General features: G+C 33.9%; 3 protein-coding genes across 6 annotated transcripts; 1 reads left to right on the top strand and 2 right to left on the bottom strand.

The window, feature by feature from the left end:
• Positions 1–96: 96 nt before the first annotated feature.
• Positions 97–8,205, bottom strand: LOC105134383 (zinc finger (CCCH type) helicase family protein). Of its 2 annotated transcripts, none has more exons than XM_011038774.1 (15): positions 8,092–8,205; positions 7,931–8,061; positions 7,309–7,486; positions 6,950–7,123; positions 6,510–6,657; positions 5,411–5,725; positions 4,904–5,050; positions 4,648–4,828; positions 3,818–4,098; positions 3,617–3,739; positions 3,380–3,524; positions 2,936–3,204; positions 2,669–2,860; positions 770–1,297; positions 97–536 (listed from the first exon to the last, which is right to left on the bottom strand). In XM_011038774.1, exons 1-15 carry the CDS (start codon positions 8,124–8,126, stop codon positions 285–287), a joined length of 3,099 nt encoding a protein of 1,032 aa, XP_011037076.1. In that variant the 5' UTR covers positions 8,127–8,205; the 3' UTR covers positions 97–284. The 2 variants fall into 2 exon arrangements, with proteins under 2 accessions (XP_011037076.1, XP_011037075.1); XM_011038773.1 differs by having other exon boundaries at positions 6,950–7,126; positions 8,092–8,175.
• Positions 8,206–11,195: 2,990 nt separating this feature from the next.
• Positions 11,196–19,786, bottom strand: LOC105134382 (probable E3 ubiquitin-protein ligase ARI7). 3 transcript variants are annotated; one of them, XM_011038771.1, is made up of 16 exons: positions 19,447–19,786; positions 17,770–17,894; positions 17,483–17,588; positions 17,284–17,374; positions 16,263–16,435; positions 15,570–15,674; positions 15,385–15,473; positions 15,112–15,219; positions 14,937–15,027; positions 14,729–14,818; positions 13,295–13,342; positions 13,114–13,185; positions 12,882–12,981; positions 12,508–12,634; positions 11,597–11,812; positions 11,196–11,455 (listed from the first exon to the last, which is right to left on the bottom strand). In XM_011038771.1, exons 1-15 carry the CDS (start codon positions 19,654–19,656, stop codon positions 11,635–11,637), a joined length of 1,713 nt encoding a protein of 570 aa, XP_011037073.1. In that variant the 5' UTR covers positions 19,657–19,786; the 3' UTR covers positions 11,196–11,455; positions 11,597–11,634. The 3 variants fall into 3 exon arrangements, with proteins under 3 accessions (XP_011037073.1, XP_011037072.1, XP_011037074.1); XM_011038770.1 differs by having other exon boundaries at positions 11,196–11,812; positions 19,447–19,785; XM_011038772.1 differs by lacking the exon at positions 14,729–14,818 and having other exon boundaries at positions 11,196–11,812.
• A 4,903-nt stretch (positions 19,787–24,689) lies between these two features.
• LOC105134381 (pentatricopeptide repeat-containing protein At1g62930, chloroplastic-like) lies at positions 24,690–27,514 on the top strand. The gene is made up of 2 exons (XM_011038769.1): positions 24,690–26,520; positions 26,636–27,514. The coding sequence occupies exon 1, from the start codon at positions 24,861–24,863 to the stop codon at positions 26,493–26,495; it is 1,635 nt and encodes a 544-aa protein (XP_011037071.1). The 5' UTR covers positions 24,690–24,860; the 3' UTR covers positions 26,496–26,520; positions 26,636–27,514.

The following is a 27,514-nucleotide window of genomic DNA, read 5'->3' as shown; positions in this document are numbered from 1 at the left end:
AGGAGTTTTACTATAATGATAGACTATTTCATTTATTATAATATCCTTCAACAAATCCCATTTAAAAAATGTCAGGAAGCAAAAAGTTTAACCAGCTAATCCAAATTTAAATAATAAATATGCATTTAGTTTTGCCCGGTATTAACCAATTCAATTCAAAGGGTGGCAGCAACGTGTGAAATGAAAAGGCCACAATATATCAAGCAAACCAGTAGCTGATAACGTTGTCATTGATATCCACCATCTATCTACAATATAAAATCATAAATTTATAGATTGCGAGATTACGAATGCAAACCCTGAAAACCCTCTACATGGTTCCCATTGACATCGCGCAGATGCTTTTGAAGTATGGCAGCATAGTTACCAAACTGAATGTCAGTAGGCGGTCGCAGGATAAATACATATGAGATGGGCTTTGATACCATCATTGGCTTTCTAGTAGTGACTGTATTTGGCATCTGACCAAAGCTTTCCTCATCGAAAGGAAAAGACTCTCCAAGGAAAAAGAAGCTGTCTCTCCCCAACTTCTCTACCTGAAATAACAACCAAACACATTCAGACTAGCTCATCGTTGCAAATATCACCACTGTAAGCTGCACTGCCAGAATCATAGCTGGTTTTAGCCATACATGGCAGACATAAATCATGCCAGCAAATGACAATAAAAAGGAAAAAGATGTGTCATGCAGAAGTTCATCACAAATAGGAAATGACATTTTAAATGAAGCATTGAGCATAAAATAAACGCAAATGGGCAAAAAATTACCTGTAGCTGTGAAAATTTGATGTTGTTCATGGTGAGGATAACTTGCACTTCATTCAAGGCATCAGCTAATATTCGGATGGCTAAGTACTCAAAGAAATTCTGCACAAGAGTTTTCTGCCTCTCCAAATCTTCCCTGTAGCTATCTAAATTAGGCAACCACAATATGCACTTAACTTCACTCCATGGAATGGGACTACCTCTGGGAGTGGAAATAATGGTTTGGTATGGGTGGCGGAGACCCCACAGTATTCTGATACCCATCAATGATGTGTCACACATGAAAGTGTCTGACATACATGTTGTAGAAATTATTTTGCAAGGATCGTAGTGACGAGCAAGATTTGAGGAGAAACGCAAATCAGTGTCATCCAATAACAGAACACGTCCATCAGAAGACGTCGGAAGAAAACGTAGCATGGATGTGGCATTGACAGCACCATCTTCTGGCATGCATGGAGTTGAGCTAAATGATGACAATGATGAACCCAGAACATGAGAAAAGGGACAAGTCTCTCCATTTCGACATCCCTGAAAATTTACTAACCATTACAAGATATATACAAGTAACAAAGATATCATCAGAATCAGAAACTCATGTCAAATTATTCAAGAGGGATCTTATCCACAAACACATTTTCTCAGACAGGGCCTTAACAAGTAGCTGAGGAATGCATGAGATCCACAATTGGGGCTTTAAACGAACTGTTACAAACACTTGGAAAACCATATTCTTCACTGTCAACCAGGCAAATTAATCTACTAACCATGCTGACAAACTCAGTTAGATAAACAAAGTAAAGTTATTCAGGCATCTAAAACTGTGGGTTGGCACAATTTACTTTCAAAACATATATATGTATATATATATGGAAAAGATGGGGTTAAGCACTTATTGTTTTGAAAGTAAGAGCAGATTTAAACAGAATTTCAATGGAGGGACATGAGAATTCAGTCACTTGAACAACTTATCATCAATGACTTAAAAATCATATGAAGGCTTCTGAGACAAATTACATCCTATGCTAAAATGCTAAATAAGGAGGTCTGCAGCTATTTCACTGGGGCTTCCAGATGATTTTCCATATTTCCAGTAATATATCTGATTACAGCAGTCAAAACCTCAGTTGTGATTGTGATTGCAGTTGATTCCTAAGTTAATTGCAAAAGGGAATTAACTGTAGTTGATTCCTAAATAAGAAGGTTTGCAGCTATGACAGCGGGGCCTTTAGATAATTTTTCTACGGTCCAACATTACATAGTGATAAAAGAACTTCTGTTGTCAATGCTATGTATTAGATTACAGCAGTCAAAACCTCATTTGCAATAGCAGCTTTAGTTCATTCCTGACTGCAAGCTCATCTAGCTATAATCTTAACTGTTTTACTGAATGAAAGAAAAAAATTCCACCTGTCATACAGTACTAGAAAATAAATTCAAATGTAGAAAATGATTCAATAAAATACGAAGCTGAAAATAAACTCAGAAAATTTAGAATTCCCCTTCCCACACTACATTAAAAACAATATGCATTAACTCCAAATTAACTGGGTTCACGTGTATCAACTTTTTTATTCTTCCACACCTAAAACTAAGCTTTGTCCAAATTTTCTCCACTGTTTGTTCAAGAAGTTTGCATCACTCTTCACTATGAAGAAATGGTATGATAAGAGAGGCGACACAGTCCAATTTGCTCAATCAGTTTCTCTTTCACATTACTAGTACAAAATAAGACTAACATTATAGGCCCAGACATTGAATGGTAGCTAGGATCGATAGAGCTAGAAAGGCCCTTAGTCCAAGCTTTGCCACCTAAACATAGTATGCTAATTATTGCAGTAATGACAAAAAGAAAGCAGTATAGAATATAAAAAGAGAACTCAAGCTGCAGAAGTGAAATACTTGTAAAGTGAAAAAGAATTTGCATGGATCTCTTTTCGCTTGAGCTGAATGAGAAAACAAACATTGACTGCCTCTGTTGCAGGATCCCTTCATAAAATATATACACAGAGAAGCTTCTTCATTGCCATGATACCCATTAACAATATACTCATGCTGATTGTCAGACGTGCTGTCTGTATGCTGAACTCTTATCTGTTGAACATGGGAAATAAGTGAAATGATAATTAATGTATCAATAAAGTAAGCTAAAGGTGTAAGGCATTTTACCTCTTTGATAATATTTGACAAATTTTCAGCCACTTTTATGGTCTGAAAATTACTTGCAGCAACAAATGGTACCGCAAAACATTTCCTTGTTTCATGAGATGGTTCATCATGCTCATCATCCGCAACAACAGTATCATTATCTCCTTTTGGCTGACATTTTAGAAGACAAGTGTGCTTAAATTCATAAGGGTCATGACAAGTCAGTAAATCATTACAGGTACCCAAAAATCTTGGCCGAAACCGATGCAGTGAATTTAGTATATCTTCATCTGAAAGAAAAGATCACCAAATTGGAGATAAGCTTGGAAGAGAAAATAAAACAGAAAAGAAAAGAAATGAGAATAATAATATAATCGAATTGAAAAACCAAAGGGGTTTACCATACAAGACAAGGTAATGATTGCATGTAACAAAACATAGATGCTATAGTGTTTAAGTACATACATATCTCAGAGACATTATGTAGTGATGATCGGACAAGATTATGGAATGTGCACCATTCTTCTTCAATCTTTGGCAGCAATACAGTGGTATCTTTCACTTCATCAATCTTCAAAAGGTGTTTCAAGCGTTCAAGGCGGTGCTTATCCTTCAGAAGAAGGCAGAATGTTTAAAAACATGCACAAAATATCTACTATAAAGAGCATTCTTCAAAAGGTGTGAGCTAGCAACCAATTTTACCTTAAATATACATTGCCAGAACTGATATGCACCCAGGTTTCCAATTAGCATCATCTCCTTTCGACCAATTTGGACAGTACAGTCACAGTCTCCACCATAATATCCAAAAACATACTCTGTATACTGAAGATTGATAAAAAAAAAATTATCAGAGAGGGAATTGTTCCCACAAGCAAGCGCATGCAACTTATAAGACAATACCAAATTTTCCTCTCCAAAAGGACGAAGAATCGGTTGAGGCTGGGTATCCATCAATATGCCCAGTAGAATGCCTTGCTGGAGCAATCCAAAGTCTGCAAACTTGAGTACAAGCACAGAAGCATCAAAGGACAATGGGAAACTGGCAAGCAACCGTCCATAAAAGGTAGGCTCGTACCGCCCCCTTGGAGATGGTCTATCTAATGCCTTCATGCGAACAAGCAAATTTAATGCATCTTCAATAAATTCAGGACCTGGGGGATCCAAAGCCTTCTGCAACAAGACTGGCATCAAATTTACAGAAATTAATTCCAACAGCTAACATCTAAATCACTTGACAGTTATTTTCGCACTAAAAACTGAAAATGCAACAAGATAAAAATAAAATAAAGAACCTAATTCAGGTTTCAGGAGAATGTTATAACTTAAAAAGTGGTTCAAGCAGTGTAGGCAAATCTACAAGGTGTCAAGCATATACAGTGTGCAGTTTGACCTACTTGACAGTTTAAGATTTTGATCATGGCATTCATTCAACACCAACAAAAAGGTTCACTTTGTTGCATCACGCCTATGTGCAAGTAAACAGTAGAAAACCTACAAAGGAAGTTCTATGATGAATGCTGTGAAATAACTGACCTAATTTGAGTTGAATCCAAATTCTAAGCACCAGCTCATTTCAGAGTAAAGAAAAGTAATTCCAGCATAGGGAAGAAAATGCATTCTTTCCGATTCATGCATCTATGCAAGATAAGTGGCTACATGTGAATTGAAAAAGATATTCCGCCCCAACCATTAATTGTGAAGTACAATTCACAACAATATAAGAACCATACCCTTGGGATCATTAATGGCTCTGGATTCAGCACAACACATCAGAAGAACTTGTTGCCGCAATGACAACCTCAATATGGCTGGACATTCATGATCCTCCAGCTTGTTGAAAAATGATTTTGTGACCAACCGATATATCTGGCCATCACAAGTTCGACCAGTTCTCCCTTGCCGCTGATTAGCCTAAACCATAATTTGCACTAATAAGAGAGTGAGACTATGCAAATCCAAGACCAAACTTTACGATGCTCACGATACCTGAGACTTAGAAACCCAAACAAGCTCTGTAGAATCCCTTTTCCTAGTAGCGTCCCAGAAAACTTGTAAAGATCGGCATGAATCAACGACATAGGCTACGTTGGGTATGGTTACAGATGATTCTGCAATATTTGTGGCCAATATTACCTATGAAAAGGAAACAACTTCAACCACGATAAGTTTTAGAACTGAAACTAAAAGTGGCTAAAGGCATCAGTGTCGTAAACATTTGTGAATGAAAGAATTGAAGAATCAAACTCTATTGATAAATTTTACTGTGTCCAGTGTGTATGGTTATGTCTGATGGAAAATATGCACCAAAACTTAACCAACCCTAGAACAAAAAGGGCACAAATTAAGCTTTTAAACATGTTCAAGCCTTACAAGAAGTATGTGTATGATAAGATGTGAACATTTTGTTTGATTTTTGAATGTCAGATGCAGATTCACTTCCCTATTGTCTTCCACTAACCACGTTAATGATGTCCCAACCAATTAGATGCATACCTTCCGATGAGATTTCAAGATTTTCATAGCCATAAGAGCTTGTTGAGTGTCAATGCTTCGATGTAAAATGTGAACTTTAAAAGATGAACTAAGTGGATTCAGACGATGCCACTGCTGCTCCAGGTCATGGTACGTTGGAAGGAAAACCAAAATGCCCTTTTTAATGTCTGGTTCATTTTCATGAATGTGCAAAATCAAATCAAAAATAAGTCTATGCACTTCTGGTTTGATATCAGCAGCAGCCATAGAAGGGTTTGGTCCTGAACAGTAGGTTTGAGCCAATAAGTCTGAACTCGTTCCAAGAAGTTCAGTTACCTGCTCCGAAAACAGAACAAAATCATTAATTATACTAAAGGAATGGCTTTTCTGTCAAAAGATTGCACATGCCATCAAAGAATGTGACACTGCCTCTGTGGCCCCTTCCATTCAGATATATGCAAGCCCCACACACCAATGCATACTTGCATGGTGATGTTTTCATCATGATTTACTATGCAGTGAAATACCTAACAAATGATCTTTTTGTACAACATGAATGATTATGAGAATTTACATTGCATGCTTTTTACCTCCAAATCTTCATCCAACCATATTATCCCTTCAAAACCTAGTTATGCGGGAATAATTCCAAACAACTTATATATCGATTGCATCATCTATTTTTTATGCTGTCAAATTCCTATGCCAACTGACTCACCACACCCAAGTTATTTTCAACCACCTATTAAACTGATTCACACTCACTGACCAACTTCTTCATTCTTAAAGGAACATGTTAAATATTCAGCTCAAATTTGCTAGTCTGGATTGCCAAAGGCTTCCTGATGGAAATCTAGTATAAATATGGCAGTCATAAAACAATCAATTTAGGCATCCCCACTCCTTGTACTTTATTGCGTCCCAAGCCAAAACATCATTAAATAGTGCCAAGAGAAGACATCTGTTATAAAAACTGATATTTTACATTTATAGAATGCTCAAAGGAGGCATTGTGCTTGAAAAATCTAGAATTAAAACCAGTTGAATTCTTCATCAATTCAAGGTCTTTGATGAAGAGTACAAATTCCATCAAGAAAAGTCCCTAGATACAAATACTTGCCTGTTCAAGATATAACACTCTTCGCTGGAAAAGGGCCTGTTGGTTGGAGGTAGGGATTGCAAGCACCTCAACTCTTTCACCCCTACCAAGGTCTTTGAAGTAATCTCGGTATCTTGCAATATCAGCAGTTGCCGACATCAATACCACCCTGAAGAAAACAAACATCTGTCAGACTTCCAATTAACGTGACTCGGACAACTGTGACAGAAAATGTGAAGAGACAAATATCCCACTCTTGTAGAAATAAACTGAGAAGGTGAGAGCAGGAGAGGAAGAAAAAAAAAGGCATGAAAATAGCGCAGCAGAGGAAGGAAAAAAAAAGCATGAAAATAGCATCAAGTCAGCAAACAAAGGCTTCAACCAAGCAATTTAGGATGGAAGAAAACAAAATTCAATAATACAGAAAACATTGCTATACATGATAAAAGCCAAAGAGGCACCTCAGGTCATTGTTTTTCAACAGAAACTGCTTGACACAAACAAGAACAAGATCAGATTCAACAGATCTTTCATGCACTTCATCAAGAATAATAGCCTTGTAGTTGAGAGCGTTCAACCCTTTATCTCGCATTTCATCCAACAAAACACCAGCTGTTTTGAAGACAATTTCTGAACTGCTAAAGCAAAGAAAAGTAATTAGTGTAAAGACCACCAGTAATAAGGAAAAAGACACATCACAGTCCCAAGACCTCACTTTGGGTGTCAAGCAGAGAGAAGGAGAGGATATAGCACAGTACTTGAGTAGAGATGACATAAGAGATGGAAAAGCTAGTAAATCAACGCACGGGCTGGACAATACCTTGCCGATATAAGCTTCGAATGACCTATGTGATATCCAACCTGTGCTCCAAGTTCACAGTTACGAGCTTTAGCAACCATTTTAGCAACAGCAACAACAGCAAATCTCCTTGGTTGCGTGCATAAAATGGGTTTCATGTTTTCTTCCAGAAGAAACTGTGGAACTTGAGAGCTCTTTCCTTCAAAATATAACAGAAAAATCTATTAACACCACAAAATGCTAAAAATATAATTATACAAAAACCATGTAAATTATTATAAATTCATAAGCCCTCCCAATCCAATATACTTGAACTCATCTCAGATTTTAATTAAAATAAAAATCTTCCTTTTCTTTTTTCCGGAGAATGATAAACCCCAGTCATCCATAACAGCAGGTTACAAGCACTACGATTTTCTCTTTTTCACAAAAAAAAAGAGTAAATATTCCATGGTATCAAGTAAAAAACCAGGCTATTTGTTATAATAAAACTTGTTTCCATTATTTCTATTTTTTTTTTCAGCTTGATCATTTCAGAACCAAACAGATTTTTTCCTATTTTTATCCTTTTGCTTTTTTTATCAGCCAAAAACTAAAAGAGAAAATGCAAAAAAAAAAAAGAGAATAACGAAAGGATTCGTACCGCAGCCAGTCTCGCCGACGATGAGAGTGACGCGATTTTCCAAGATTTTCTCGACAATTTTGTCCTTGAGAGCCATTACTGGAAGAGACGACGCGAAGTTCGATTGCGGAAATGGTGCAGAACATGAAGAGCTACACGACGTAGGAGATGATGGCGAAGAACTACACGACGTAGGAGATGATGGCGATTGCGCCATTTTCAAAACCCTCGCTCGCACACAAGCTCAGTACTGTATCGAATCCCTTTTTCTGCGCGGACAAGGAAAGAAGGGAAGGAAAATGGGAAGAAAACAGTCTCCGCAAGCACTTCTTGTTATGCAAGGGAAGAGCAGTTCTTCTCTCTCCCGCCACGGGCTTTATATTGGCCCTTTTTTAGATGATGGGCTATCATTGGAGAAAGTAAGGTTTAGTTGAGCTCGAGAATCTGTTCTACTCTAATTGGTTGATGGGGGGATTTTTCTCTCGTTTTGGTCTTTGACTTTTATTTTTTCACCTATGTTGAGCGTGAGAAAACTACACCTGGGTACATGAAATAGCAACGTCATCTCCTTATCCCGCAAGTTAAAGAAGGAGGTGGGGCCCTGTCGAGTTTTGAAATACTTGCCGTTCGACCGCTCACTTTCGAATCACTGACGCCTTTTCGACGACTCGTGTTGACGGACGGCCGTGATCTCATTTTTAAACAGCATTTTTTTTTTTTTAGGGCAGAAAGACTGCACTGAGTTTTGCGTTGCGGGATAAAAATAAAAAATAAAAAACAATTAAGTTATTTTAAAATATTTTTTTATTTAAAAATATATTAAAATAATTATTTTATTTTTTAAAAATTATTTTTAATATTCACGTATTAAAACACAATTTTAACAGGTTTATCAGAACTCCTTACATGTTTTAACAGGTCTATTTCTCACTGTTTGTAAAAAAGGCAAAAAAAAAAAAAAACCCTCCTCCTTCAAGCTCTCAACTAGAAGAGAAACCAGAGCACTAGAATCTGCAAAGCATGATATAAGCCTGCAAAAAAACACACTGAAGTCTTTTTGCCTCTGATGTTATGCTCACACGGCCCATTGTTAACCATGGCAAGTGTTGGATTGTATTCCCTAGCTACTTCATCGAGCTCAAAACAGAAGATCTTAAGTTTTTAAACACAATACGAGAAATTACAAATAATCCAAGATATGTCTCATTTCAAAGAAACAATATCATAATTTTTTTTAATTTCTTATTTATTCTTGTTTTTTGTTTTTGAATTGTGTAGAGTTATTTAAATATCATTTATAAATAAAACAGTATCCATACACAAAATATTGCGATTACATGTAATTTTGACATATAATTCATATTTATTGAAGTTAAATGAGATGATAGTGAACATAATATGTGAATATTTTTTGAGACAAATTACAATCCTAACATCAAATTTATTATGCCACGGAATATATTAACAAACCAACATATGTAATATTATATATTTCAAGAACATGTAATTTTATTTTTATTATTGATAAGTACCTAATAAATTTAGTAGATATTATTATAGAAAAGTACTATTTAGTCAATTCTAGATATCTAAACAAATATGAATTTTTAGGTTTATACTATGTCATCAAATATACATTTAAAATAAAAAAAAATTTAAAAATATGTCATATTTAACATTCATGACACTACATAACTATACTAAACAAAAATTACAAGAAAATATTGTATTTAGAGAATTTTATTATCATTCTGATTTTATTTTTGATCATTTTTTTAATCAATATATTTCCGTGATCACAAACTCATGAAAACCTATAGATTTTGTTTGAAATGAGATTGTGACAAGTTTAACAAGGTAATAAAAAAGGTGTTATAATTTGTATAACTGTTTGTAAAATTTTATGTTAATGAAATGTAAATTAATATAATTAAAAATTAAAAAATAATTACATTCTTTTTTGTTAATATGATTAGCAACATTAATTTAGATCACAATTTTATTTAAACATTTTACACATATTTTTTACTATAAATATAATTTTTTAAAACTTAGGTTTTTTTAAATCACAACTACAAAAACTAAATTTAGTAAACAAAGACTACTAGGATGTTTGGTAATGTGATAATAGTTGTTTCTAACATGTTTTTTTGCTTTTAAATATATTAAAAAAATATTTTTTTATTTTAAAAAATCATTTCAGGCATCAATACATTAAAATAATCTAAAAACATAAAAAAATGTTAATTTAAAATAAAATAATAAATAATAAATATCTTTAAAAAACACAAAAACAAACAGAAAAGGATTTTCATTCACGATCAACACTGACATCATTGATCAAGGAGCTTACAGGCCACAACATTCATGAAAAATACACGTTTGGGAGAGAATTAGGCTGAGGTGAATTTGGGATCACTCACCAATATTTTTTATATCAAAACAGGTGAGAAGTACGCATGCAAGACCATATCTAGATCCAAACTGATGAAAAGAAATTGATGTGGAGGATGCAAGGAGAGAGGTGGAGATCATGAGGCATTTGCCTAAACATCCTAACATTGCGAGCTTCGAGGAGGCATACGAGGATAGAGATGCTGTTCATCTTGTCATGGAACTTTGCAAGGGAGGTGAGTTTTTTCACAGGATTGTTTCTAAAAGGAATTACACCGATCGTGCTGCGGCAATGGTTACCACGACCATTTTGGAGATCGTCAAGGTATTGCCATTATATAGATTAGGATAATGATTTTGCTCTCCTTCTTTTCTTTTTTTGTTCTTTTAGTTTTTGCTTAAAATTTGACCGGAAAGAAGCCTCAATTAGGTGTTTTGAAAATGGGAAACATGATTAGTCAAGATTAAGGTTAGTCTTAACAAGACGTGATTCAAGATTAATGTTTCTTTAATGAATTCTTGTCTTGAGTAGTCGAGGGCCTTGATTTTTCATGCATTCCATCGGTAATTTTAGAAGTTGAAGCTCCTTCAAAATGGATCATGATCATGATATCAAAATCCATGGCTGCGAAACAAGCATAATCAAACATCCAGAGAAACAGTTATAACTTCAACTTTGTTCCTTGGATTTTCATTGCTGAATTAGCTTTAAAGTTGCAAAGAATCAGAAAGTTGACGGTAACCGAAATAGAAATGGAAGCTAGCATGAAAACAAATTGTTCAGCACCACCAATACGAAAGCTGAACCGACACAATACCATATCACTGCTCACTGGATTTTTCAAGGGACAGAATCGCATGGACCATCAGTCAAGGGAAGTGAGAAACGAAGTTCAAAGCAAAGTCCCTTGAAGTTTCAGTTTACTTTTTCACAAAAGAGTATATCGTTCGCAGATTAAAAGTGTTTCCTATACATATAATTACCAGCAACAAAGGCAGGTTACAGATCGGTATGTTAGTAAACAGACAACAACTATATACAGTACACCAAGCATGGCGCTTGCCACAAAACCACACAGATTTGAATCAGAAGCTTTTTTTATTCTGCCAGTCCGTTGACATCTTACTAACCATTCACACATTGGGCAGCCTCTGGAAAGGATGAGCCATCAAACCAAAAAATCAAAGAGCAATTATCCTTCTTTTAACTTGCTTGGAGAGTATTTTTTCCTAAAAGGTTCCGACTTCCACGGGCACAAGGGTTTTGAAGCTTAAATGGCTGCGGCAGCATACCTGTCATGTGGAAGCAGCTTGGAATTGGAATTGGAAGATTAATCATCTCCATTTTTGCTTGAACCACCCATTTTACCACCCTTTCCCTTGCCACCTTTCCCTTTGCTGACACTGGCATTTTTTGAGCTTGAGGTCTTGCTACAAGCAGCTTGAGTCACATCCGCAAGACCATTCTCTAATGCTCTAACCAGGTTCTCAAAATAATTTTTTGTCACGCTGTTGCAAGTAGGTATATAAAGAGTTAATGCCAGTATTATAATTGCGGTAATACCTAAATGCTTGTACAAACATCTAATTCAACAAATTTAAAGAGGAGATGAATCTTTACTGTACATAATGATATTTAACATGACTATTGTCCAGGAGGTGAAAGAAAGTGCAAGTGCTGCTGTCTAATTAGGTTATGAAACTCCTGATACATCGCCCCACCAAGTTTTCAAGCATCTTAACCTCTCGAGCAATTCAGATGCATACAAGAACTACTCTCCTAATTAAGCATCTACAAATCCATGAATGGAAAAAAGGAACATTAAAATAATGAGGGCTTGCATGCAGTACTGGAAACAATTTCACAATTTCACGGATAAGTAGTTCGATGTTATACATATTTTGGACAAAAAAGGGCCATATATCATTTACATAAGTACACTTGGAAATTATGAAAGTAAAGCTTGAACAGCTGAAAAACTATCTGTAAAGCTTCTAGACAAGCAGTTGATGTTTTTGGGGCCAGGACAGTAAGTAATGACCTGATTAATCAATCATAATACAATGCTTATGCAGCAATGTCTTTCTTCTCACAAAAAGGATAGAAGCTTCCACAGGAAGGAGATTAACCCCTAAAGGGACTAAACCTATACCCCTTGCACCACAAACATAAAGAGCATGTCAATGACAATTTGCAACAATACCTGGTCAACCCAGCTAATTTTGTCCGGAACTCATCGAACTCTTTTGATGGGCCATCAGCAGCAAGAAACTGTTGTAGTTCCTTCTCTGCACATTGATGAAGCCTTTCCAAACCGGACTCAGCTTCACCTACAGAGCATGCAGAGATTATTTTATTAGCAATGGTGCCATCGAGAACAAATAGATAAACCCAGCATGCTTCTTTCTCTAATCTTCCTTTTTATCCATGCTTGGTTTGTACAATCACTAACTCAAGTTGGACCCACAACCATGTACCCCGCCTCTCTTATGTGAAGGGATGCATGTAGTTGGGCTGTGAGACCATTGGCAACCTGTCTCATACAATCACTTGGTAAATAATTAATCATATGCATACCTTGTAAGTACTCAAAAAACTGTCTCTTGGCATGCTCATGCTCAGGAAGATAAAACCCATATGCATATGTCCATTTCAGAACTCGCCTGCATTCAACTATCTGCAAACAAACACAGGAAGGGAAAAGATGATACATGGCTTGATCTTTTCCCTTTCTTTTGTTCCTCCCTCCCCCAACCTCTACAGAAAAAAAATAGTAATAGCAATAGTGAAATATTATATGACAATTCACCTGAAGCCAGGCTTCTGTTATGAACTTCAGCTGAGACTCAGGTGTGCAATGTACGTCACTCAGCTTCTCAAGCTGGAAAAAAAAAAACAAGAAGTTAAAACAATCTCTGACATAATTAACATTTGACAGACAACTTGAAATTTGCAAATGAAGAAGAAATAGTATGAACAAGTTTACGTACATGCACAGTCTGCATTTGATGCAAATCTGCAAGAGCTTTTTGCCTCGACTGCCACATAGAACAAAACTTTCAGATTCCATTAAGACATGCTCCGAGTCCATGTATACAAATGAATTAAAAAGAAAAGGATAAAAAGGGTTGAGATGAATATAATAGGGAAAGTATAGCAGAAAAAAAAAAAAAAAAAAACTTTAGCATTTACTGAACTTTTTCATAAAACAGTAATCTAAGAACAAGTTCTCCAGATAGATCCTTGCAAGAGGTACAGGTTAAAGTCAGAAACTGAGAATCTAAATTCCAATAAAAACAAGAATAAAATGCTGTCCTTTGTAATTGTTATATCTTTATAGTGTAAAGGGCTTTCTAAGAATGATTGAGTAAATTATGTATCTATCCAACTGATTTCAACTAAGGTACAGGGCAAAATAGCACTAGCTCATTCGGTTCCATCCTCGCCTATTTCTCATTATTTCTCTTCTTTTTCTGGAACTGACTCTTCTGTTTCTTTTTGTGCTGGTCTAAATTCATTATCATTACACACAGTTGTGAGAGAACACAAAAAAGGAAAGAAAGAAAGAAAAACACAAGTCAAAGCTAAAGAAGGGCCTTCTAACCCTGATCCACGGTGGCAATCAAAGCACACTACATTTGACCGTAACTGCTTCCATACTTCTTTCTACCCCCACCCTCCCATTGAAAAATGTTAGTTGGAACTTGGAATGAACAAGAGAAAACAGCACATGTCAACCTATTAAATGGGAATGCTCATGAAGATCTCAGAAAAAACTGTACCACTTCCTAGGCAGCTCTAAGTTAAAGTTAACTGTGACAGAAATACCCATAGTAGTAAATCTTGAAAGACAGTGGCGGCATGATATATAGACCAAGATTAGGTGCCTTAAATTTTTTGCATAATAGGTGCAAGAAATCAAACCACAAAATATATACATGGGCTATAGCGTTAACAAGTTGATCAATATGCTAAAAATACTGCATATATGCACATTTGAGTTGCAGTAAAATTCAAGCATATTACCAAAGAAAAGTCACTTCTAACTTCCACAGCAAATATCCCTCGAATGAATGAAAATCATTGAAAGCTTAGCACAAACACAGAAAAATTAACTCAATGCAAGAATAGGACATTCAAAACTTCCAAGGAAGAGAAAAATTAACAGATTTAACTTTAAACAACGTCAAAAAATTAATTGAGTGCTGTGCAGGCAACTAAACATCCAAAAGCACCAAGGGAAAGGAGGGAAATTAATGGTAGCAGCTTTAAAGAATGCAAATTAACAGTTACAACACCAGAAAACTATCATAGAAACTTTGAGATAACACCAGCAAGAAATGATGGGAAAGAAACTACAAAAGAAATAAAGAAACAAGCTGTAACTTGACATACAAACAGCAACAAACAAAACTTTAGCATACCAACTGATTGCTTGCCCATCGTTCATAATAATGGGTGTATCTCTCCAAAGAATTTTTTGCCATTTCTCGCCTCCTCTCTGACTCATCATACTACAAGTGATAATATGAATTTTGCAAGACATTAAGGAATCACCATCTTAACTATTTCAAGGAATTAACACAATGCATGAGGTAGATCTAATAAAACTGAAAATATTAGCACACTTACTGCTCCCTCTTGCTTTGCTGCCTCGTATCTGTTACAAGCATAGAAACCACCTGTCCGCTCACCATGATCTGACCATGCACCAAGGCACAGCCTGTATTTACCATTGAGGTTAAACAAAACCCCATCCAGAGGACAATCAATTTTCAAAGGTTTCAGCAAAACATTAAGAACTTACCAACAAAATTCAAATTTACAAGGAGGGGTGCATGTCATGTGCATGCAACCTTGGTTTTTTTCAATTGGACGCTTGCATTTTGGACAAGGTTTGGAATTAGCAAGTATCCTGAGTGTAATCAAATATAAAATCAGTATAAAGCAGAATCAGCTCTTAATAGTATCAACTATTTATACCTATCTTCTTACAGCTCTACACGTGTGTGTGTGTGTGTGTGATGACATATATCCCTGTCATCAATAAAAGGGAGTAAATAAGTCTCTATCTATCTACCAATTCATGTTTTCAGACTCAGCGCTGTTCTTCAAAATCCACTTTTCAACAGTGCCACAGTCTACTGGACGATGAGCTTCCTCCACACACTGCAGTTATCCAATGGCAATAACAAATCACTACAAGACAACCAATTTCTACAGAATCTAGTATAGTAACACTTTCAATATGAAGTGAGTGCTCACATTCCAGCAAAAGCTATGTGAACAGAGGCAGGAGACATCAAAGCTTCCACTGCCAGCAGCAAAATCAATAGCATACTCACATCCTGGAGCAGGACACCACTTGGTCTGAAAGTAAACAAGAAAAGAGAAGGATATGTGGTAAAAATAAGTTTTTTAGATCACAGAAGATTTTATTAATGAAAGAAGAAAATATGCAAAAACAGTTGGGAGAATGACCCATCCTCCAAACCAAGAAACAGACAACAAAACTATGATAATAACGCATCCCAATCTTACTGAATGTCAGCTACAGAAACACCTCTAAAAGAACCTGAAGCATGACGCCATAAAGAAGCAAGAAACACTATTCTATCCCACAGCAACTGTGCAGATGTAAACTGACCATTGAAAACTCTAGCATTCCTCTTTAACCAAATAAACCAAATGATTGTACAGACAACACTGTAAAGAAGGTTGTAAAAATAAGAGGGTACTCATGATGGGGGGAAAGGAGAATATGGCCACCTTTAGCACTACAATGGCAGAATAAATTGTGCAAATTACTAAAAAAAACATATTATAATTATCACCAAATTTGTGCGCCAGTATTTGGTGGAAGAAGGGATGGCCATACCCAGTTTTAACACTAACAGGAAACAGAGAATTACACCAAATACAGTAACAAGATTTTGGGGTTCCAAATTGAGGGCACACCTTTCTGTTGCTTTCAACATAGGACCTTAGGAGGTACCGAGAGTATTTCTCCTTATCTTCATCAGGGGCTAACAAATTGATCATGTCTTGATCGACAGCAGCTGGACAAGATGGATCAGGGCATCTTAGCATCAAACATCCAGGACCATCATTAATTGTTGTGCTAATGTAACCTACGTAGTGAGGAAAGGATAGCAAAAATTTAATAATGACTAACTGGAAAGCATGGAAAAAGCTAAAATATTCAAATTTGCAATAAAATGCTCAATTTTATCAATTGCAAACATGTTCCAGCAGGAAGAGTAATAAACAAGATATATGCAGAACTTGCTACAATCAAATCAAGTTCTTTTTGTATAAAGTAATAAAATCTTGAAGGGGAAACAAAAAGGCATGGGAGGCATACAGACATGCAAATGTACAAAGTACACGATAAAAGAGAATAAAACCCAATAAACAAGACCAAAATATTAGCCCTTACACTGTTCTTCACTGGAAACAGAGAGCAACATAAGAGAAACATACAATTTTTATTTGGAAGAATCTTTATGAGAGGAAATGAAAAAAATGAAGGGGATGGGAGGGTTTCCATAACCCTGCCTATAGATAGTAAAAAATTCCTATAACACAAAACTAGAGTGTTGACAAGGGAAGATATTGAGTTTATAATTCCATGACTCTTATTTTTCCAATTATAATCAAGCAATCTTTCCACTCTTCAGGCTTTTCGAATTAAAATTCCCTGTATATCTTATCACTTAATGGGGGGAAAGTACATTAAATTCCTCAAAAAAAAAAAATTAAGGAGAGGGTAACAATTCCTCCTTCTATCCCAACTTTGTGTTGAGTCTAATTAAACTTCAAAGCACACACTGGTTTTGAACAAAGCATAAAAAAAGATGCCCCCCCGAGAATCACAGATGAATTTGATGCACACCTGAAATTAAATCTCAGTATCAATCTTCATGATGATGACAGTAATAAATAAATATACAAATAACAAAAAAAAAAGGAAATTTACCTGACCAGCATGTATTACAGAAAGGATGGCCACAAGAAGCTGAGACAGTCTTATTGCGAGGAAAGGATTCAAAGCAGATCCCACAAGTAAGCTGGCCATAAGAGCAACCGGTGTAAGTTTCACAAGCACACACGCACACGGTGCCAGAAAAAAAAGCTGAGGATCTTAAACCACACAGTCATGTAACTAGAGCACTTACTTCTCGAGCATTGGAAAACTGAACTACTTGCTTGTCTAGCAAGCCAACAGATATTCGGACAGCATCTTCATCAGAAAACCATGCATCATGCACTTTACTAATACTCCTGCAATGCTGAATTTCATTAGAACACCAACATAGAAGTAGTCCTACTGCACAGCATGCACAAGTTGCCATGGTTATTTTCCACACACAATTCACTGATTAGCTGTGAACAAAAATACAAGCATCTGTCTAAACCCTGACAAACTAACTACAAAAAAAAAAAAAAAGATCTGCTAATTTACCAATTATAATGACAGAGTAAGATGCTTGCTGCTACTCTTGATATGGAAAGGACAGTAGATACTCTTGTTATATCATCTTCTTGGCGTTGACGTATATCTTCTTCCTTCAAGACCGTATAACTTTGCTGAAACAGAAAACACATGCAAAATATTAGAAGCTAATAGATAAAGAAACAAGGCAAAATCAAAACCAAAGAGCTATCACCTTACAATTTTAACTTTCCAGCTTCAAAAAGTAATGTTCCAACACCCAAAAAAGGATTATATTTTTATTTATTTTTTACAGATTCAACATGTTTCTGTAGTGAGGAAAAGCAATAAAGGAAAAGGAAAAAAAGGAGGGGCCAAGGAAACAAACACAAAGAGACAATGCAGAACCTAATACAACACTTAGAATCAGATAAGTTCATTCACTCATGATTTGAATACCAAACCGTTACCCAAAATTTCATCTTTCTTCCCATGTCCTCTTATCAACCAGACAATCTTTGAATCACACTAAACAAGCACATCCATTCATTCACTCATTCCATACATTTTCCTCTTCAATAAAACAGATAGACACTAAGCAAAGCAAAGACATGTCATCAGGCTCGACAACAGCCTCAGCAATGCAACCATCATCGTCATCATAGTATAAAAGTAAAGCCCATCTTAGTTGAATTGAGATCCTTAATAACTCTCTACTTCTTGTTTTCTTTCTAAGTTGGTTTGTGAAATCAAACCCATCAATTATTAGATGGACGAACAGCTACAAATCCAGAGACGCCCGCATAACATAAATTAAAAGCATATCAGTGTGGTCACAAATTGGGGGGAAAGGTAAAAAAAAGTAAAATTCCCTGCTTCTTCACTGCAAAAAAAAAAAAAAGGAGATGATGCAACATGAAAAGAGATGTCTTCCACAGCCTAAAACAACTTCTTAAATCAGTTAGGCTCTCTTCCACCTAAAATTTGTCACAGGAGAAACACCAAGAAGCAATGTGCCTTCCAACACCTAATCCAATATATAGCAGTAGAGGAGATTATAATCAAACCAAATATCACAATTGGCTAATGTGGCTTAAGTGAACCGAACTCACTGTCCGATACTTGATCACCACAATCAACATACAGTATATGATTCACTAGTCCAATTTCGCATCCCTCCATCAAACACTAAGTAGCCAAAAGAAACCTCTAGCCAATACAAATAAATTTCTAGCAAAAATCATACTAGCTTTACCTAAGTTCAATGCTCCCCTCTCCTAACCCTCAGTCAAAAAGCAAAATCAACCATATAAACGACCCTTATATTAATCAAATTTAGCTCAACTAACATGCACAGATCATCCCCTTCATCCACCCATTCCCTACAATCACATCAAAATTTTCCTCATCACCCAAACAAACCTTAATTAAACCTACACTCCTCTAAACCAAAAAAAAAATCCATCTACCCTCACAAAAACACACACTTAAAATCCCCATAACAACTACTTAATTCCCACCAAATTATCTTTATCAAATCTACATGTCACCTAAATTCCACTAAAGCAATAACCTTTAGCCCTTAAAATCTGTAAAAGAAACAAATAATCACTTATTACTCCTCTTAACCCAAAATCAGCACAACAAGTACAAAGCAGAAACTTCATCACTAAAATCGCAAAAAAAACAACCAAACAAAAAGATCACCTGAGAGCGGAAGGACAAGTCATCGGGATCATCAACAGCCTCAGCCATAAAATCATAATCAGGACCATCATCATCATCATTAACATCATCATCATCATTATCATAATAAACACCGTCACTGTAATAATCATCCTCCATGTCACCACTATAGAAATCATCGTCAACTGATTCGACGTCGTTCGCGTCCATCATGTCATCCTCTGAGTCCATCTCGTCAAACCCTAAAAAAAATTGGGAGGAGGAGAAGATTACGTGTGATAAATTAATAGGATAGTTCTTTAAAAATAAAAAAGGGATTTTGTAAATTAGGAAAAATAATAATAAATTATGGAGAGAGGTGGAGGGGCGAAGAGTGGGGTAATAAGCGTGCGTGGATTATGCGTTAGGTGACTTTTAACAATGCAAAGGTGGCGTGAATTTGCATAAATTAAAAAATATATATATTATTATTGTTATTTTATAAAAATATTTAAAATATATATAATAACTTATTTAATATGTTTTTTATAGCAAACTTTTTATTTTAAATGAACATTAAAAAATCAATAAAAAAATCAAAAATAAAAATATAATTATATCATAAATTAACTAGGATTAACCAAATAAATTATCTATTTAATCTGAAATTTATTATATATAATATTTTTTATATAAAAAATTATTTTTCTTCTAAATACATGTTGATTAGCATGTATTTTTTTATAACAAATAATAATTTACTTTTATGGAAGGAAACAATTAGGGTCATTTGCAACACTTCAAAACAGAGTTTAAATTTTTTGAAAGTACAAAAAAAAAAGAATTTCTTACATAAAATAAAATTAAAAAAAGTTTTAAAAACAAACAAAGGGCTAGAAAGCACCTCAGATTAAAACAATAATAATTACCATATAAAATCAAATAATATTTTAATTAGATGAATCTAAAATAAAAAAACTCAAACAAGTTGTTTAAATCAATTTAAATCAACATGGTAGACTCGTAATCTTGGATCATAAAGTTGGGTTATCTTTATAAACAAATAAATTGAAAAAATTTATATTTTTAATAAAAATAATATTAAATGATAAAATTTAAAAAAATAGTTTGAAAAAAAAAATAATGTTGATTTGAGTTAACATCTCACATTTATAATCCAGGGTATAACAATTCTAAAGTTTATTGAATAAAAGAACATATTTATACTTATTCACACTAATTTTTATGTATATAATCTATTAAAATTTTAATAAAATTTCTCATATAATGAAATATCTTAAGTTATCAACTATGTCTCATTACATTTCTACATACAATATCAAATCTTGATTCAGTTTTTTTTTATCTCACCAAACATTAATAATACTCATCATTCTACTCCAAACATATTTGATTATATCCATAAATAATTATACAATCCAAGGAAGAATAAAATTTGAAATACAAGCATCCAAATCATGAAAACATCATATTAATAATTTTGTTTGTTAATAGTCATGCATGAATAATAGTTCGGACGTAATCAATACATAATTAAATAAAATTATAATTAATATAAAATATAATATATATTATTTTTTATTTATAATAACAAAACATGATAAAAAAAGATTACACACGACATAACTGAGAAAATCTTGAAAAATAAAAATAAAAAAAGGACCACACATGACATAAATGAGAAGACTATGAAAAACAAACATAATTATTATGAAAATGCAACAACTATAGTAATATGCAATCTTTTAAATTATTGATCATATATTTTTGTTTTGTTTTTATTTAATCATTATTCTTTATTCAACACAATCATATTGTCATATTTTTTTTATATTTAGTCCATCTTATTTCTTTTAAAAATCTATGATCTCCTAATGTTCTTTTTATACAATTACATTTCTCAAATCCTTAGTTTAGTTAATGCAAATAATTTTACCAGCATTATTAGTCTCATTTACTTGACATCGACTAATCAAAACTAGAAATTAGTGTCGATATTAATAAGTCCCAATGATATCATTAGTTATCATGGCCTAGAAAAACTAATTAATCCCTTTTCGGGTATTTTAAATCCATTATTTAAAAATATTGATGTTAAGAAACCTTTTGACATCATTAGCCTCCCTTAATAAGTAACTAATCAAGTTTTAATGGAAATAATATATTAATATAATTAATTATTCAACTACCTAGAATAATTAATCACGTTCTCTTAAATGTCTTAATTTTATTCATTCTTAATATTGATGTCAAGAGTCTTTTGACATTGTTAGTCTTCTTTTAAGAGTGGCTAATCAAATTCTCCTTTTGTATATTTTATTTTCTTCCATCATTTATTTATTTGTTTGTTGTCATAATAAAATCACAACAAATGAATAATTTTCAATACTAATATAATGTAACAATGTTATAAGTGTTGAGCACTTGTCTACTGTGTTAGAAACTCCCCCCCTCTGGCTTGAGTTAGTGACACAGCTATTAAGATATTTCATGTGAATTAATTTTGTCATTGATCAACGTTGCTTTTAATAGACTCAATAATAAATATCATTGTTATATTTAAACTTTCATTCTTGATGTTCCATTTTTATTTTTAACAGAATTAGTCATATATTGTATATAATTTCATCATTTAAAGTGTTTATTAATAATTTAAATGGTTGACCATACATAACTATTTCATTATATTTTCATCTTTATCTACCCTTCATGTATTCTAACTACACCATATATCATATATTAATAAAATCTTCATATTAACTTAAAACATGACTAATTTGACCCTCCTTTCATAATTATTGGTCAACCCTAAGAAATAAAAACATAAACTTGCTAATTTCTATAAATTTTCTTGCACGAGAACCAATTTCTTATTCTTTTATCCAACGATTTCTTTAATTACGTTAAATTCTCAATTTACTAACCTTGTCATCACCATGTAAAATAACATTAAATACTAAAAAAACATCATTTATATCATTATAACACAATTACAACACAATTTATAAAAGCTATCAAGAAAAAATATTATTCATTTCTTTATGTATGATTGGCCACCTAAGGCCTATTAGTCTTCCAATTTCTTTATTATTTCATCATAAATTTATTGATTTCATAATCTATAATGATCCTAAAAACCCAATTTTAAGATAATTTACCTTTATGATAAATTTCCACTTAGAATTCTAATTTCATTTTGCCAAAATTTTAATGAAAATCAAAAAATTTATATTTAAATTGACATAAAAACATTCTAAATATTCTACTAAGTTGTAATTTTAGTTTCGAATACTAACTAGTTTAGGTTTTCTTCGAGTCTCCTTTGTTCTCTCCTCCTTTCTTCACTCTATCTTCTAATCAATCTCTCACTCTCTCTCTATCTCTCTACAAATCCTCTCTAATCTTAGTGTTTCTTTTATTCAATCCTTTCTTAAACTCACTTTTGCCCTTAATCCCTCTTTTTCTAGGCATTTGCACAGGAATGTTTTTGAAATTTTTCATGTTGGCTTCTTTTTCTTTCCATGTATTTAACGTTGACCTTAAAGGAATAAAAAGAGAGATGAAAGTTTTCAAAATTTAAAAACTTGCTCCACAGATCTCTTAATCTATTTTTTTGGTTATTTTCCTAATCTTCTTCTAACATTTAATGCCCTCTTTATACTAAACTGGTCCAAATTCTCTTTTTTTATTTTCAAAATAATCTCACTAATTATTATTTATCTTATGATAATAAAATTCTCATAATGCTTTATTTACTCATTCTTTATTATTTTACAAAAATTTCTCTAAGCTTACACATGATATAAGACTGGAATTAAACCAACTAAAGACCAATGAAATATTGATAATTGAAACAAAAAAAAGAAATTTAATTTAAAAAAGTGATGGAAAGGAGGGGGAAACAATTAAAAGAATGAGAATACAATTCGATATAATAAATAAATAAAATAATGAGGGATCAAATTGCTAAAACATAAGTCAATTAAAAAATTGATATAAAAATAACAATTAAAAAGCATAGACCGAAAATGATATTAAATAAAATCTCAAGGGATGAAATTAAAAAAATAGTAATTAAAAGAAAAAAAAATTGAATTTGATATAAAAATCAAATCAAAATAAATTTTAAACGATGAAATTAAAAGGAGAAAAATAGCAACAAAGAGAATGAAGGCCAAATATAATATAAAAATCAAATAAAAATTTAAATGGGTGAAAATAAAAAGAAAAATTAATCAAATGAGGACTATAACTAAAATAAAAATAAAATCAAAGGGCACATTTCTTTTTTTCTCGGCCAACATGTATCTTGATGCCACGAGAGAGAAAAAAAAAGGAGAAAGAAAAAACCCGAGTGCCGTTAAACCACCGACAATCACAATACACATGTTAATTCATTAGGAGTATAGCCACTTTATTGGATCTAATGACATAATAATTTGGTGTTTTTGGCTACCAAAGCATGTTGCATGTGCTACTTGAATGTAGCAGCTCTTCCCTATAGATAAACACATTCTTTATAGATGATTGATATTTTTTTTATTATTAATTTTATACCTTTAAAAAGATTAAACTAACCCTTATTTGCAATGTTTATAATGTAAAAATCATGATAAAAAATCCCAAAATCCCTTAGATGTTAGTCTATAAAATTTTGAATACAAAAAATGAAAGTAATTACATCGGATATAAAAAATGAACCTACAAAAAAACCTTTCCATGGTAGTCTAATTGTTTTTACTATAAGGGTTTGGTATTAATTATATTGTGCAACGAAAAACAAAGTGATAGAAAAAAAAATCCTTATGAAAAGACAATCATATCCCTAAACCAATACTATTTTTATGAGTGGAGAGGTAAAATAATCATTTAATCAAAGCAAACCATAATAATTTATGTCTGTTACTACAGTAAAATAACTATATCTTATAAAATTCATGTTAATTATAGTTTATAGATTTGATTTAAGAATTAACTTTTAAAAAAAACCTCAGCTGTAAAGCATGAGATAAATCAAAAACCAAGCTAAATAAATCAAGGTTATCACTTCCATTATGATTGATGTTATGTTTTTCTTATTGAAATGATAATCGTTTATTCTAAAGCGTGTGTTCAATACAAACATTGTAGAGGACCAAAATGAAAGAAACCAGGTAAAAAAGGCAAAGAACAAAAAAAAACAAGGACTAAAAGGGAACTAGAAGGAAAAGGGGAGGAGGAAAGCAAAAACAAAAGCAGGCGAAATAAAAAACTGAAACACTGCTGTTCCAGGTGAAAAAGAACAAAAAAAGAGTTGCAAGAAACGACGTCGGTTTTTCCTGGGAGAACAGTTTAAGGAAAAGAATTTAAGCTGAAGCGTTACCGTTTCATCCTAGGTTAAGCCATGCTTCCCTTTCTTCCCCCTCCGCTGGTCTTCTTCTCTCCTACTTCAAGCGATGGCCATGGCATTGAAGCGGCAAAGTGTTGTAATGGCCGTTTATTCTTCAGCTTCAACCCTTTTAGGGTTTCATTCTCAGCGAAGCCAAACTGAAATGGGTATGATTTGCTGTCTTCATGCTTCCACTATGAGTCGTAGTCGTAGTGGTAGGCAAAAGTACCAAAAGGGATGTTCTTTTACAAACATTGAAGATGCCTTGTTTTCTTTCAACCACATGATTCATAAGCATCCCCTGCCTTGTATTGTTGAATTTGATAAGTTATTGTCAGCTCTTGTTAGAATCAAACATTATGGGACTGTGCTTTCTTTGTCCAAACGAATTGAATTGCTGCGGATTGAACGTGATGTCTTTCATTTTAACATTTTGATCAATTGCTTCTCTCGCTTGCAACGTGTCGATTTTGCCTTCTCTGTCTTGGGAAAAATCATTAAGCTTGGTTTTGAACCTGATGCTGTGACTTTTTCTAGTTTAATTAATGGGCTTTGTTTTGAGGATAAATTTGCTCGTGCTATGGAATTCTTTGATGAGATTGTGGCGAGCGGATATCAACCCAATCTACATACTTATAATACGATTATAAAAGGTTTTTGCAAGATTGGGAAAACCACCGTCGCTGTTGGATTGCTCAAGAAAATGGACAAGGTGGGTGGCCGACCGGATATTGTAATCTACAATACAATTATTGATGGCCTTTGCAAGGATAGACTAGTCAATGAAGCTTTAGATATCTTCTCTGAGATAAAGGGTAAAGGCGTTCGGCCTGATGTATTCACTTATAGTATCTTAATGCATGGTCTATGCAATTCAGACCAGAAGGAAGAGGCTTCAGCATTGTTCAATGAAATGATGAGTCTGAACATCATGCCAGATGTAGTTACCTTCAATATTTTGGTTGATAAACTTTGTAAAGAAGGCATGCTTTCAGAGGCTCAAGGAATAATCAAAATAATGATTGAAAAGGGTGTGGAGCCTAATTATGCGACTTATAATTCATTGATGAACGGCTATTGTTTGCAAAACAAAGTTTTTGAAGCTAGAATGGTATTCGATGCAATGATAACCAAGGGCTGCATGCCTAATGTTGTTAGTTACAACATCTTAATCAATGGATATTGTAAGGCCCAGAGGATAGATGAGGCAAGAGAACTTTTCGATGAAATGAGTTTTCGAGGCTTAATTCCTAACACTTTTAATTACAACACTCTTATTAGTGGCTTGTGCCAAGCAGGGAGACATTGTGAAGCAAAAGAGCTTTTCAAGGATATGCAAGCCCAGGGCTGCTCCCCAGATTTAGTAACTTGCACAATTTTGCTCGACAGCTTATGCAAACTAGGGTATCTTGATAATGCATTGAGATTGTTTAGAGCAATGCAAGATAGTTGCTTGAAACCTAATTTGGTAACCTATGATATCCTGATTCGTGCCTTGTACAAATCCGGGAATCTTAAAACTGCAAGGGAACTGTTTATGGAATGCACATTCAATGGATTGCAACCTGATGCTAGGGTATCTACTGTAATAATAAATGGACTTTGCAGAGAAGATTTGATAGATGAAGCATACAAAGCTTTCAGAAAAATGGAAGAGGATGGCTGTCCACCAGACGTTTGCTCATACAATGTTATTGTCTGAGGATTTCTCCAGAACAACGAGAAGATTTTGATAGATGAAGCATGCGAAGCTTTCAGAAAAATGGAAGCGGATGGCTGTCCTCCAGATGTTTGCTCATACAATGGAATTGTCTGAGGATTTCCCCAGAACAATGAGAAGATTTTGATAGATGAAGCATGCGAAGCTTTCAGAAAAATGGAAGAGGATGGCTGTCCACCAGATGTTTGCCCGTACAATGTTATTGTCTGAGGATTTCTCCAGAACAACAAGAAGATTTGATAGATGAAGCATGCGAAGCTTTCAGAAAAATGGAAGAGGATGGCTGTCCACCAGATGTTTGCCCGTACAATGTTATTGTCTGAGGATTTCTCCAGAACAACAAGAAGATTTGATAGATGAAGCATGCGAAGCTTTTAGAAAAATGGAAGAGGATGGCTGTCCACCAGACGTTTGCCCATACAATGTTATAATCTGAGGATTTCTCCAGAACAACGAGAAGATTTGATAGATGAAGCATGCAAAGCTTTCAGAAAAATGGAAGAGGATGGCTGTCCTCCAGATGTTTGCTCATACAATGTTATTGTGAGGATTTCTTCAGAACAATGAGAAGATTTGATGGATGAAGCAGACAAAGCTTTCAGAAAAATGGAAGAGGATGGCTGTCCACCAGGTGTTTGCCCATACAATGTTATTGTCTGAGGATTTCTCCAGAGCAACGATGCATCAAGGGCAGAACAACTTATTTTGTTTATGCTCATTTCTGAGTTGAGCAATGAAAGCTGTTTAATTCTTCTCTAGATGATTAGACGTATTTGGATTTTCATAATAAGTAACTTTGAAGATGCTCTTGGCTGCAATTTGCGTGGATGCTACCTTTCTTTTGCAAATGAAAACAAATAAATATGCAAAGCACTTCCACTGAGTTTTATTTTATTTATACATTTATTTATTGTTTTCAAATAGCTTTTTCTGTTTGCGGAATACGATTATATGTCATTTTGTTTGTTGAATACATGTACGGTATGTTCTCAAGAAAAAAA

The sequence above is a fragment of the Populus euphratica genome, unplaced genomic scaffold, assembly GCF_000495115.2.
Source record: "Populus euphratica unplaced genomic scaffold, PopEup_1.0 scaffold67.1, whole genome shotgun sequence".
In the NCBI taxonomy this organism is placed as follows: domain Eukaryota; kingdom Viridiplantae; phylum Streptophyta; class Magnoliopsida; order Malpighiales; family Salicaceae; genus Populus; species Populus euphratica.
Note: the sequence above shows the minus strand (reverse complement) of the source record. Positions and strands in the feature narration are given on the sequence as shown.

What these genes read in the sequence shown, in the direction of transcription:
- LOC105134382 (XM_011038771.1), bottom strand. Translation starts at nt 19,656, where the DNA reads ATGGACTCAGAGGATGACATGATGGACGCGAACGACGTCGAATCAGTT. An exon ending in AGTTTTCCAATGCTCGAGAA is followed by an intron (nt 17,375 to 17,482) that starts GTAAGTGCTCTA and finishes TCTTATGGCCAG; the next exon opens with CTTACTTGTGGGATCTGCTT. An exon ending in GTTTTTTGAGTACTTACAAG is followed by an intron (nt 12,635 to 12,881) that starts GTATGCATATGA and finishes CATGCTCTGTAG; the next exon opens with GTGAAGCTGAGTCCGGTTTG.
- LOC105134383 (XM_011038773.1), bottom strand. Translation starts at nt 8,126, where the DNA reads ATGGCGCAATCGCCATCATCTCCTACGTCGTGTAG. An exon ending in CTTTTGGAGAGGAAAATTTG is followed by an intron (nt 3,740 to 3,817) that starts GTATTGTCTTAT and finishes ATCAATCTTCAG; the next exon opens with TATACAGAGTATGTTTTTGG. An exon ending in TCTGGCAATGTATATTTAAG is followed by an intron (nt 3,525 to 3,616) that starts GTAAAATTGGTT and finishes CTTCTTCTGAAG; the next exon opens with GATAAGCACCGCCTTGAACG.
- LOC105134381 (XM_011038769.1), top strand. Translation starts at nt 24,861, where the DNA reads ATGGCCATGGCATTGAAGCGGCAAAGTGTTGTAATGGCCGTTTATTCT.